The sequence below is a fragment of the Phalaenopsis equestris genome, unplaced genomic scaffold (assembly GCF_001263595.1).
Source record: "Phalaenopsis equestris unplaced genomic scaffold, ASM126359v1 Scaffold000118, whole genome shotgun sequence".
NCBI lineage: Eukaryota > Viridiplantae > Streptophyta > Magnoliopsida > Asparagales > Orchidaceae > Phalaenopsis > Phalaenopsis equestris.
In genome coordinates this window covers 581,989-595,445 of record NW_018164560.1, presented here as the reverse complement: position 1 = coordinate 595,445, position 13,457 = coordinate 581,989, and the positions used below count along the sequence as shown (strand labels likewise).

At 36.9% G+C, this 13,457-nt stretch overlaps 1 protein-coding gene across 1 annotated transcript in view; it reads left to right on the top strand.

Annotated features, from left to right (window-relative positions):
- Positions 1-13,457, top strand: part of LOC110021049 (aspartic proteinase-like protein 2) — a 59,580-nt gene that overhangs the window by 39,079 nt on the left and 7,044 nt on the right. Inside the window, exons 7-9 of the mRNA XM_020719379.1 lie at positions 5,354-5,444; positions 7,567-7,642; positions 8,697-8,768. Coding sequence (XP_020575038.1) covers positions 5,354-5,444; positions 7,567-7,642; positions 8,697-8,768 — 239 coding nt within the window. The remainder of the gene's footprint in view (positions 1-5,353; positions 5,445-7,566; positions 7,643-8,696; positions 8,769-13,457) is intronic.

Here is a 13,457-nt window from a genome sequence, read left to right as displayed (position 1 = left end):
CCCTCCCCCCCCCCCCCCCCCCCCCATAATGACAACAAAACTAAGACATTGAAACGCACATGGTACAACCTTTTGAACCTTAGACTTTAGGACTGCTGCATCGACAAGAAATTTGGAGCAACTTCGTGGGCAACGCGACAATGAGTTTGGAGCAAACTATAAGTGGAGGTGGTCGTCATTCTACAACAACAAAACAAGTCTTTACCAGTTAAACTTTCTTAGTTTAAACAACCCATAGGGCTTCGAGGTAACTCGTTTAGCGCGACGTAATTCAGTAGAACAAGTTGTACTGAATTATAGTTAGAAAGAAAAATACACTTCCTTGAGATAACTAGAGCTCTTTTGCTTCAAACAAATGTGCCTAAATAATTTTGGTTTAATGTAATTTTTACTGCATGTTTTTTGATCAATCGGATGTCTTCTGTTGTTTTATAGATCCAGACACCCAATCAAGTTTTATTTTTAGCTCTCTCTCTTTTTTCTATTGAACCGTGCATATTTTGATATACTTGTTTTTTTCGTGATACTCGTCAGACAAGTGTCCAAACTTGATCCTAAGACTTTAATGAGTCTTTTTTGGATATTTTTGCCTGTAAAAAGGGCATCGATGTTATTGCCCTCTTAAATAAGTACATGATTTCTGCTGATTTCACCTTTCATGAACAAACCCCATTTTTTGGTGACTTATCAATGTCTAAATTCTCACCAGATGCTGATGAGTTGTTAACCTATCACATCATATGTTCAGATCTAACCTATACATTTTGCATAATGAGGTACCTCGACTCGTACCTTGTTCTAATACCGTATCTTATTTTGAAATCCATTGTCGATTAGGACATCCATCTCTATAAATGTTGAAAAGTTGTGCTCTTAGCTTCAGTAGTCATAATCTTTAGATTGTGAATTGTGTCAATTTTTTAAATATCATCATTTGTATTCTTTTTAGAAGCGCATGATAGAATATAGCACGCTTCACTAGTCATCCTATGTCGATATTACATCCCAAAATGAAGTAGTTAAAAAAAAATACACTTCCTTGAGATAATTAGAGCTCTTTTGCTTCAAACAAATGTGCCTAAATAATTCTGGTTTAATGTAATTTTTACTGCATGTTTTTTGATCAATCGGATGTCTTCTGTTGTTTTATAGATCCAGACACCCAATCAAGTTTTATTTTTAGCTATCTCTCTCTTTTCTATTGAACAGTGCATATTTTGATATACTTTTTTTGTTCGTGATACTCGTTAGACAAGTGTCCAAACTTGACCCTAAGTCTTGAATGAGTCTTTTTTGGATATTTTTGTCTGTAAAAAGGGCATCGATGTTTTTTCCCTCTTAAATAAGTACGTGATTTCTGCCGATTTCACCTTTCATGAACAAACCCCATTTTTTTGGCGACTTATCAATGTCTAAATTCTCACCAGATGCTAATGAGTTGTTAACCTATCACATCATATGTTAACTTATACATTTTGCATAATGAGGTACCTCGACTCGTACCTTGTTCTAATACCGTATCTTATTTTGAAATCCATTGTCGATTAGGACATCCATCTCTATAAATGTTGAAAAGTTGTGCTCTTAGCTTCAGTAGTCATAATCTTTAGATTGTGAATTGTGTCAATTTTTTAAATATCATCATTTGTATTCTTTTTAGAAGCGCATGATAGAATATAGCACGCTTCACTAGTCATCCTATGTCGATATTACATCCCAAAATGAAGTAGTTAAAAAAAAATGAAAAATACACTTGAGATGGCTAGAGCTCTTTTGCTTCAAACAAATGTGCCTAAATAATTCTGGTTTAATGTAATTTTTACTGCATGTTTTTTGATCAATCGGATGTCTTCTGTTGTTTTATAGATCCAGACACCCAATCAAGTTTTATTTTTAGCTCTCTCTCTTTTTTCTATTGAACCGTGCATATTTTGATATACTTGTTTTTTTCGTGATACTCGTCAGACAAGTGTCCAAACTTGACCCTAAGTCTTTAATGAGTCTTTTTTTTTGGATATTTTTGCCTGTAAAAAGGGCATCGATGTTTTTCCCCTCATGTTATTGCCCTCTTAAATAAGTACATGATTTCTGCTGATTTCACCTTTCATGAACAAACCCCATTTTTTGGTGACTTATCAATGTCTAAATTCTCACCAGATGCTGATGAGTTGTTAACCTATCACATCATATGTTCAGATCTTGCTTTAGTCCATCTCTAATGCATCAACCCAAATCACCTATCATTAATGTTTACTCAAAAATACACCACTCCTTTGATCCTAGTTCAATATCAATATCATCTTCCTCAGTGGATCCTCCTAGTGATCTTGATTTACAGATTGCTCTTTGAAGAGGTAGACGTTAATGAGCCTAACCCATTCCTCTTGTATTAACTATATGCAGTTATCTTTCACTTCGTGCTCGTTTGTTGCCTCTCTTGACTCTGTTGTTGCGGTCCCAATATCTGTTCAACAAGCCTTATTCCATTCTCGGTGGACGACAGAGATGCTTGATGAAATGAATGCCTTAGCTGATAATGGATTGTGCAACTAGTTAAACTGCCTTATGGAAAGAAGGTCGTTGGTTTTAAGTGAGTCTTTGCAGTTAAGTTTCATTATGAGGGATTTGTAGCAAAGGGCTATGCTCTAATTTATGGGATCGACTACTTGGATACATTCTCCTCGGTAGCTAAATTAATTTCAATTCGCCTACCTCTATCCTTGGTCGCAATGAATAATTGGCCTTTGCATTAGTTGGATGTAAAGAATGCTTTTCTACATGGTGATATGTTGGAATAGGCATACGTGGGAAACCTCCTGAGTTTGTTGCTTAGGGGGGAGTCTAAAAAAATATGCAATATTTGGAAGTTTCTATATGGATTGAAGCGAAGCCCTTGAGCATGTGTTGGAAAATTTAGCAGGGCTGTAGAAGGATTTGGGATGCAGAAAAGTAAAAGTTATCATGATGTATTTTATAAGAAATTTGCTTCAAGAATCATTCAATTGAAAGTTTATGTTGATGACATTACTATTACTAGAAACGGTATGCAAGAAATCTTATCATTGAATTCATTTCTTCAAAATTAGTTTGTCACTAAAGATCTTAGTTTCTTGAAATATTTTTTGGGAATCTAAATATCAAGGGGCAAGAAGGGTTTCTTTCTATCTCAATTTTTTTTATATTCTAACTTTTTTTTATCTATTAATAGAAATCGAAAAATTAGGGGTCAAACCATGTAGTACTCTGATGGTCCCTAATCAGCAATTTACCAAGGGTGAGAGAGTTTTTTAATGACCCGAAATGATATAGGAAGTTTGTGGAGAAATTAAACTAACTCACAGTGATTCATTCTGACATTGTATATTTAGGTAGCACTATAAGCCAGATGATGTCTTTCCTCACGGTCTATCATTGGTTAGCTCTAGAACTTATATTATGTAAACTCAAATGAGCTCTTGAAAAGGGATTCTATATTAGAATCATGAGCTTAAAAATATTGAATGCTTCTCTGATGCAGATTGGGCAAGTTCCAAGATCGATCGAATGTCCATTACTAGATATTGTGTTTTTGTGGTGGCAATTTGGTCTCATCATGGAAGAGTAAGAAACAAAATATAATGTCACGATCCGGTGCATAATCGAGTATCGAGCAACGACACAAGCTTCGAGTGAATTAATGTGGGTCATCTAATTCATGACCAAAATGCATTTTTTTTGTGATTACTCTAGCAAAGTTGTGGTGTTATAATGAAGCTACAATTTATATTGCTTTTAACCTAATTTTCACGAATGAACAAAGCACATTGAGATATATTGTTATTTTTTTATTAAAAATTTAACATAATTTGATTTTTACAGCTCATGTAAAGACTGAGGAACAACTAGGAAATACATTCACAAAGGCCCTTAATGGAGCAAGGGTCATTTATATTTGTAACAAGCTTGGCATGATCAATATTAATGCATTAGCTTAAGGGGAGTATTATGGAAAATACTAAATAGAAAGCTTGTATTTTAGGTAGTTAGTATATTATGAAGATTGTATTTTAGGTAACCTAATTAGAGGAGATTTAATTTGAGATCTTTTCTATATTATGTATATTCCTAACCTGTAGAGAGAGGAGCGTATATAAGTACATAATATGTGATTTCAATTAGTAAATAGAAGAGAATCTTTTCTGTTACACTCACAAAATATGAAATCACAGAAAATATAAAGAACTTCAAGGTTTAATATGGAAAATACCCGAAAAAGAGAAAAAAACCCACGGAGCCACACCATACCAAAATCTCACTATGAAAATTGAAAAGAACCGTACAAATTACTAATTCCTTTTCAGTGCACAAGAGAAATATCAAAATCTAACTTAAAAACACTAAATTCCACTGTGAAGCCCAAATATTAAACCTGAATTGCTTGAGTTTTGGTGACTCGAGCTAGGGCGACGCGATAGGGCGTAGTGGCGCTCTAAAGGAATGTTGTGGCATTACGTCCAAACGCTGCAATGTTATGCTATGGGATTTCTGAATCGAGATTAGGGGCTATAGCGCTGCATTTGGGAACTGTGTCGCTCCTCTTCGGTCGTCAAAGTGTCGTGCTCTATGGTTTGAATTTGTATTGGGTGTGGTAGCATTGCTTTCTAGGGTCCAATAAAAATAATTTTCGACAGCAACGCCCCGAATCCAATACAGGGAGACCCTCCATGCCCCCCGAGCAAACTTACTATCAAGCTTGATTGGCAAAATTGAGCTCTTTGAGTGTCCAATTAATTAACACAATTACACTTCATATAATAACAATTGCGTGGTTATTTTATGTCAATGTTAGCCATTGCCATTGGTGGCATGAACGTTTGTAGTGCTGAACAATGATCCTATGATAAGGTGAACATTGATGCAATGAAGCATAAACAAATGAAACTTTGAATCCCTCCATACTCTTCTGCCTTACATTTTACTGAATAAGAAGGAAAAGCGGCAGGTTGAATCTATTTACTTTAGAAGAAGTGGGCTTTGTTATATAAACAAGACCTATTTGATATAGTTGTATAAAACTTTGTTTGCTCTAGCCTGTACTATTGTGATGAAATTTTTTGACAGATCAAGCTCTGAAGATGAACAGCTTTGAAGGAGGTATTAGTGTGTAGATCATGCTCCCCTGTACCTGCAACGGATGAGGCAGATCCTTTGTTTTTTTTTTTTTTTGGTTTTTCTTTCTTGGGTGCAGGACTTGATTTCACTTGGTTTTCTTTTCATATAGTGCTAATAAAATTTTAAGACTTTCCTTCGCTTGAATTTTTACAAGATATAGTCGCAAAGTGTTTCTTGACATGCTCTTTTATTTTAATTTCAGCATAGATGCTGCATTTCCAAAGGTTACTTTCTTTTTTGAGAATTCGGTGGAGCTGCAAGTTTATCCCCATGACTACTTTTTTGAAAATGAGGTAAGGCCCATGGAAATCTTTGACTACATCTGAGGCATGCTAGAGATTGATAGTTTCCCCTTATTGAAGATAATATCTTTCTATAGATGTGTAATGATAGAAGTTTTGATGCAAAGTACTTGATAGTTTCTAAAGTTATGTTTGTAATGCTTTTAAACAGTGCTGTGCTGCAATGCTGAATAGGAGTGTACTTTTTTCATTGATAAACAGATATTTATTCCTCTTTCTTTTGTATTTTGCACTAATCTCTGTCATCTATATTTTTTAACTTCCTCTGGTTTGTATGATGGCTATTTTCATGACATAAGAACTTCAGAAAATCGTCCTCTATGTCCATCCTAGTGCTATAACTACCTCGGACAGCTTGAAAATTGTCAGTTGTCAAAATCGTTTGTTATTTTTGCTTAATTAGACCTGTAAATGGTCCAAGTCTAGAAGAGTCCTACCCTAACTTGTTCATATATTGTTTTTATTCAGTTGAATCCGAGCATTTCATGATCCAAATTGAAAATCTTATTTGATTTATTTATTAATTCGTTTTTTTTTAAGTTTGAGCTGTAATCTAGTTTTAATTGAGCCTAAGTAAGATGTTCATTATTATAACACGTACCTAATTAGTATTAATAATTTTTCCATAAAAAATTTTTGTGAAGTTCAGATTTTAACAAATATAATTTGATATTTAATCTATCCATCCAATTATTCCTCAATATTTTCGTCATTCTTAGAACATAATAAAATACATAATTTTAATGTAAATTGCATCGGAGACGAGAAAATTTATGCAAGAACAGAAAACGAGTTGTCGTCATCATTAAATGAAGGCGCATTATATCAAGCTCTCAACAAACTATTTGATGAGCAACAACAGAATCACAAACATAAATGAGCCTGTAGATCAATGCTCCTGTTTGCTTATTAATATGCTGAGCTTCAGATTTTTTTTTTCAATTTCATTCAATTATCTAAACAAATAAACAAATGTATGCATTGTATGAATGAGTTTAAAGTTGTCCATGAAGTGTACTAGTTTACTTACAATTCTAGCTTTGGCAAAATAAAGAAAGGGGCATTTACATACATACCACACAGTTCTTATGTATTTACATAGTTAAACTCCTCTGCATGCATACCACTCAGATCTTTAAAATCACATAAAAAATACGACCATCATTAACTTTTATTTAAGTGAAATACACATTTTTATGCATAGGTTTATTACACCAAGGTGTTGTAAATGTAAATATCAAAGTCTGGGTGTTATTTATGTAAATACATAAGAATTTTGTGTTATGTATGTAAATTTCCACAAAAAAAATATTTTATTAGCATAGATTTTTATACCTGCTATAATGCAAATTGCATACCTCAGGTTCCAAATGATGTATAGTTTGTTCTAGAACAATATTTTTATGAGAGCGTTTGTTTTTATTCATGAAAATAGTTTTAAGTAGTTCATGGAACATAAATAAATACCACTTAAAATCAACTACTGAATTGAATAGAATTTCTATTGTTCTTTTGCATCCAGTACTGTCACTTTACATAGAATTAATATGCTAGATTCTGAACTAAAAGTATTCTATCTTCTTTAGCGTTTACAATTAATTTTGAGACGCTTGAGGTGTAATTTGACTTTCAAATTTACTACCTCACACTAAATGGGTAGCCAAATTTCTATGTTTTTGCGAACAAGAAATATATTAACATATTATGGCAGAGAATCTGATTTCTCTGAAGTAAACTATGCACAAGTTACCTAAACTACACGAATCTTTGAAAAATATTTTTACCAAGTGAAACTTTCATCTAGAAATTTCATTATACAGTTCGACAGAGTTATTGTGCACTGTAACTTATGTTTCACTGAAACCACAGTGTGGCAGATAATTGTATTTGAGCGGACATATACTGTTGGTATTTTGCATGATGTTTAATTGCATCCTTGGAGCCCAATTTTTCTCATCTCAAGCTTCTTCTAAAATTTCCTGGGAAACTTGTAGGTTATCTGTATCCAAGAAATTAATTTTTATAGCCTTCTTATTTATTTTATAATGTTATCTTTTCTTGTCTCATATTATTATCCTTTAAAGCAAATTCTTGTGATGGCATTTTTTTTCAGGGTGGAATCTGGTGTACTGGCTTTCAAAACAGTGCCTTGCAGTCCAAAGATGGAAAGGATATATTTCTTTTAGGAGGTATGTCTTCCATTTTGGCTACCCCCAGACTTCAAATATGGAATGTAGTTGAGTTATCAAAATTGATCTAATCAAAATAGAATTAATTTGAGAGAACGATAAGGAAGCTATGTATAAATATGGTTTGCGAAGCTGAAGCAGCGTTGGTTAGTTTGTTGATGATTATGGTTCATACACATTCTGTTACTTTTTTTTTTGATATTTTCAGTACTTGAATTGGCCAATCATATAAAATCTTGATGATGAACATCCTTCTAATACAGAAGTTTTTACCATTAAATTTTGTGTACTGGTTTCCTTTCCATGGCAATATTTTCAAAATCACATTTGTTTCATTTATTGAATTCATGAAGAATTGCAATTATTGATAGACACTTTATCTTCATTAAGGGGCCAAATAGGTACTATTAATTGTATTGTTAGAAAAGGATCTTTATACAAATAAAAAGATGTAAATAAAAGAACAAAAGTCGCAAATGACAGAAAAAATCCAGGAGTTTGATTAAACTTGGTTCTTAACTTTTTTTTATCTGGTTTTGTATTTTGACAACTTTAAAACCAAAATTGGATTGTCATAATGAGAAGGAAAATGTATAGTTTCTATTAGAGAAGACAATAAGCCTTCCATTTCTTCTTATAATACTTTAGGGTTTGTTTTGTTCAGTGACATGATATTACATGTCATAATATTTAAATGGTTAAATTGGTCACTATTTGGTTCAGTGATATTGTCAAATCACATTAAAAAAAAAAAAAAATACGTTTTTTTTTGTGTCATTAGATGGTGACCAATTTAACCATTTAATATCATGACATCTGAAAAATCATGTTACTATGTCTTAAAGTAGTTTTCTTTAATATTTCAATATAATTACTCTGAATCAAAGACTTCATTTGCTGATAACATCAACATCTATTAACATTCACATCTTAATAGGCATACATCTCCAAAAATCAAACCACCCTTTAATATATTCTTTAAGGCTCTATAGATTTATTTATTTATTTATTTATTTTACTTTATTCCTATATTTACTTTTAGATCATTTTGCAGATTTGGTCTTATCAAATAAGTTAGTTGTCTATGATCTTGAGAATCAAGTTATTGGCTGGACTGATTACAACTGTAAGTATCGTGGAGCTCTACTGATTTTTGAATTTGCTTCTTTAAAGAAACTGCTTATAAAAGAATTTACTGGCTTTAATTGTTCCTTCCACCCAGCAGTTACTTTGATGGAATTCGTTTGCGTGACATCTGATAGTTCAAAATTTATTTTTTTGATGTAGCATTGGATGTCTATAGCAATGAAAAAAAGGAAGTCACCTTTTATAAGTTCTTGCTTAAGTCAGCATCTATCAGTGTATGAATGCACCTTGCAATTATTGATAAAGGTATCTATTTTCAGATATCTACATATGCGGGGATTGCTTGGCCTAAAGGAATCGGGCCAGCTGAGAGTCTTTGATTTCATATTTCTTCCTCCAAGCTTTTTCCCTTGTTAGGGTTGTATCCGAGTGCAGGTGGTTCTATGGTTGCATCCTACTCTGTGGTGGTGATGACCTCTACCTAATTCCTCTCTAACTTGTTGTCCTGCGGCCAGTGCCCACCCTTCCTGATTCCAGCCACCGACCACCCCGCCAACTCCCTCCCTTCCTGCTTTCAGCCGCTGGCACCCTGCTATTGCCCCGCCTCTCTGCTTCAAGTTGTTGGCCACCCTACCACCTCCTTGCAACTTGCCTTCAGCCACCGATCAACCAACCCCCCTCCTTCCCTGTTTCTAGCCACCAGCCAAACCTCACCACCCTAGCTGCCATCTCAAACCATTCCCCTCATTCCTCCTTACCCTACCTAGCCACCAATCTTCCTTCATCATCTAGTTCAACCCCTCCAATTGTAGCACCACCACCCCGATCTACGTTGTAGTTGTGTGCGCACGTTGTTTTTCTGTTTTCAAGTGTCGTGTTTGCCACCAACTTTTATTTTTATCCGTAAAGTATTCTTCTGTTATGGTTTTTGGGTTAACTCTAGTATCAATTGGTATAAGAGTCAGTATATCCCTAGTTCTATCCTAGGGTTTCCTAGCATCTACAAACTCAAACCATCTCCACTAAAAGTTTTCTTTCCTATCACCAAATATTCTTTCCACTCCCATAAATCGTAAACCCTAACTATGCCACCAAGGAGATGCAGACCCGAGCCTAACAAGCAACGAGAGCTCCGACATCTTCAGTAGAGTCTCGCAGAGATGGAAGTTGGAACCTAGGAGAAGTTACCCTCGATCGTGATATGGAGAGTCGGAGGTGAGAAAGGGATGATGATGTGAATCCATTCCACAGGGATGGCTTCAGTGATGAGGAATACAGGCCCGACGCTTCGGAATTTGTTATAGAGTAGGTCGACAGAGGAGATCACATATGGAGGACATAGAGATTTCAACGTCAAGGTGGATTTACTGGAGTTTGATGGAGGTATGGATCCAGACGACTTTATCGACTTGCTACAATAGGATGAGGGCATGAAGGAAGTGCCAAAGGATAAATGGGTAAACATAATATCCATCAAGTGAAAAAGAGCCCCTCCTGGTTGAGGAAAACTTGCAGAGTCAGAGAAAGAGAGAAAACAATGACAAGATTACTAAATGGGAGATCGGGAAAAAGATGCAAATAAAATACCAACCTCATTATCGTCGGGATATGTTTTTAAGACTCTACCATCTATGAAAGAGAGACCTATTTTGTGGAGGAGCTCACAATGTTGTTTAACCAGTTGCAGATGAAATATTAGTTGGTTGAGCCAGAAGAGCATACCATAGCTTGTTATCTGGGAGGCTTAAGGCCCGCTATTAGCAATACTGTGTAGTGGTAGCCTTATTGATCACTGGGAGATATCTAGACCTTATCCCTGAAGGTGAAGAGACAACAATGACAAGACAAAAAACCATCACCAGTCTAGCAGCCACATGCTATTGGAGACACTAGCAGGAGCACGTCTCAGGGAGTTGAAAAAACTAGTCCAGGTAAGAACAGAGCCACTTCGAGTGAGAAGCCCGAGAAGAGTAGCATGCTACTACAGTCCCCACCAAAAAAATACTTTAGATGCAATGGATTTGGGCACATCGTCTCCAGTTGCCTAACAAGTAGATTTTCTTTTATTGAACAGGGTGCAGTGGAGGAGGTTAGCGACGAGGAGACAATTGAGGAAAATGGTGAGGTGTATCATCTTCCACCAGATGAAGTCGAGATGCTCATGTTTCGACGGGTCCTACAGACTGAGGATATGAGTGATCTACAGTGGCTTCACCACAACATATTCTACATCTGTTGCACTGTAAATAGGAAGGCATGAAGTTTCGTTGATGGAGTAAACAACAAGAACATGATGTCTATGCAAATGGCAGAGAAATTAGGCCTCATGACTTGGTGAAATTTTTAGTTGTATTCTTTGACGTGGTTGAATAAGAAGAACAAGGCCAACATTCACCAAAGGTGCTTAGTGGAGTTTTTGATTGAGAGTCAATTACAGGATCATGTGTGGTGTGATGTGGTACCCATTGATGCCTGTCGCATTTTGTTGGGGAGACTATTTCAGTTTGCCCTTAGAACTCAGCACAACGGATTCAATAACACCTACTCCTTCACCAAGGAGTTAAAATGCATCATCCTTCTTACTTCGACTGAGCCTGATATCATAGGTGCCCTTGTCAGTAGGGCAACATAGGTGGAACTAGTTTTGGTGATGACAGGGGATGATAGGACTGATACACATACTCTAGACATGGGATAAGCACGATAGAGCATTTCAGGATATCACGGTCGATAATTTGCCACCATGGCCACAACCATTTGAAGAGGTACATGTTAATCTTACTTCAGATTAGGTTGATTAGACCATGAATTACTTTGGGAGGATTCAACAGTATAAGCTAAACACACTTAGTTCAGGCCAGTAATGGATCCTTAGAAGAGCGTATCGATATGGATGTATGCTCACAAATGGAGGAAAATCTTTTGGTACTTTGGGGGCGGTGCAGTCGCCCGTGGGATCCAGGTACTTCTCGGATCACAGTATGAAATCCTTCAATCCCAAAAGTTTACGACACTGACACCACTAGCAACATGCTAACAGATGCTTTAACAAATGAGGTCGAACCTCCTCCAACCCTGCGAGGTTGATACGGGGCCTGTTTGGGATGAACCTGCCTGTTCAACAGCCTGGAGGTTGGACTGACCCGTTCTTCTTAACGATATCGCAGGTGCCCTTTCCAGTAAAGTAGCATTAGTGAGACCAGTTTGGTGACGATGGAGTATGACACCAGTTCCAAACACGTGATAGGCAAGACTGAAATTTCAAGACATCACGGTCGATACCTTACCACCATTGCCATCGCCATTCAAAGAGGTTCAGGCTACTCTAACTTCAGATCAGGTTGACTAGATCGTGGATTACTTTGGGAGAATTCAACAGTATATGCGAAACAAAATACATAGAATAATTTCAGGCCAATAGTGGACCCCCAAAAAAGCGGATTGATATGGTTGTATGCTCGCAAGTGGAGAAAAATCCTCAGGTGTTTTGGGAGACGGTGTAGTTGCCAGTGGGATGTAAGTGCTTTTCAGACCGCATTAGATGACACTTAAATCCCAGAGGTCACAACACCACCTCTAGCAACGAGCTGATTGAAGCTTCAATGAATGAGGTTGAAGCTCACCTAACCCAGCTAGATTAACGCTGAACTTGCTTGGGCTAAACCCGCCAATTCAGCAGTAGGGAGGTTGGATTGGCTAGTTCTTTTTAGGGTAGGGCTCCCCACCCCCCTCTCCCCCTCCCGGTTATTATAATATGTTGTTTGTTGTTTTAGTGCTCAATCTTGTTTTCTAATTTCAGATTTTTTCCCTCCAATCATTTTTTCTTGCTAAGATAGTATCCTGATGACAGATGGTGCTTCGACTGTATCTTGTCCCAAGGTGGTGACAACCTCTACCTAATTCCCCTATGCAATCCCTATTTTGCTTGTTGTTCTGCAGCCGATGGCTGCCCTTCTTGCTTCTAGCCGCCTGCCGCCTGCCGCCTTGCCACCTCCCTCCCTCCCTCCTCCCAACTGACGACCACTCTGTAATCTCCCTGCTTCTAGCTGCCGACCACTCTACCACCTCCTTTTACACTACTTTCAGCTATCAACTACAAAACCCCCTCCTTCCCTGTTTCCAACCATCGGTCACCCCTCACCACCCTAGTTGCCATCACAAACCATCCCCCTCATTCCCCCTTACCTTACCTAGCCGCCAACCTGTTGACCTCATTTTTGTGAGGTCTTTTCTTCTCCTCCTTAGAGCCTAGGTTCTAGCTCTAGAAATTCCTATGGACCATCTTAGAAAACTAGAATTGAGACTCACCCTTCTAGAAATTCCAGCCAATTCCTATTTTCCTTTGATGTCTATTCAAGGAAAATGTTCCAAATAGGACTTCAAGCCTTAGGAAAACATTCGTCACGACTTTTTCGTCACGTACACACACAAAGTACACGAAGTTCACAAAATTGCGCGAAATCGGACTTCAATTAAGCCCAAAGAACGGGTGAAAACGCGAACTTCTCCGGATGACCTGCGACGACAAATGGGACTGCGCCAACGCGTCCGGGATACCCATTTTGGTAGGAAAGGACACCCATATTGCCATACTTTCGACATCAGCAAATTGACACGCAAATCAGTGAATTTGTCAAAATGACCTCTGAACGGCAAAACAGACTGCACCGGCACGTCCAGAATGTCGATTTTACCTAGGGAGGACACCTATTTTGCTTGGGCGCCGCAC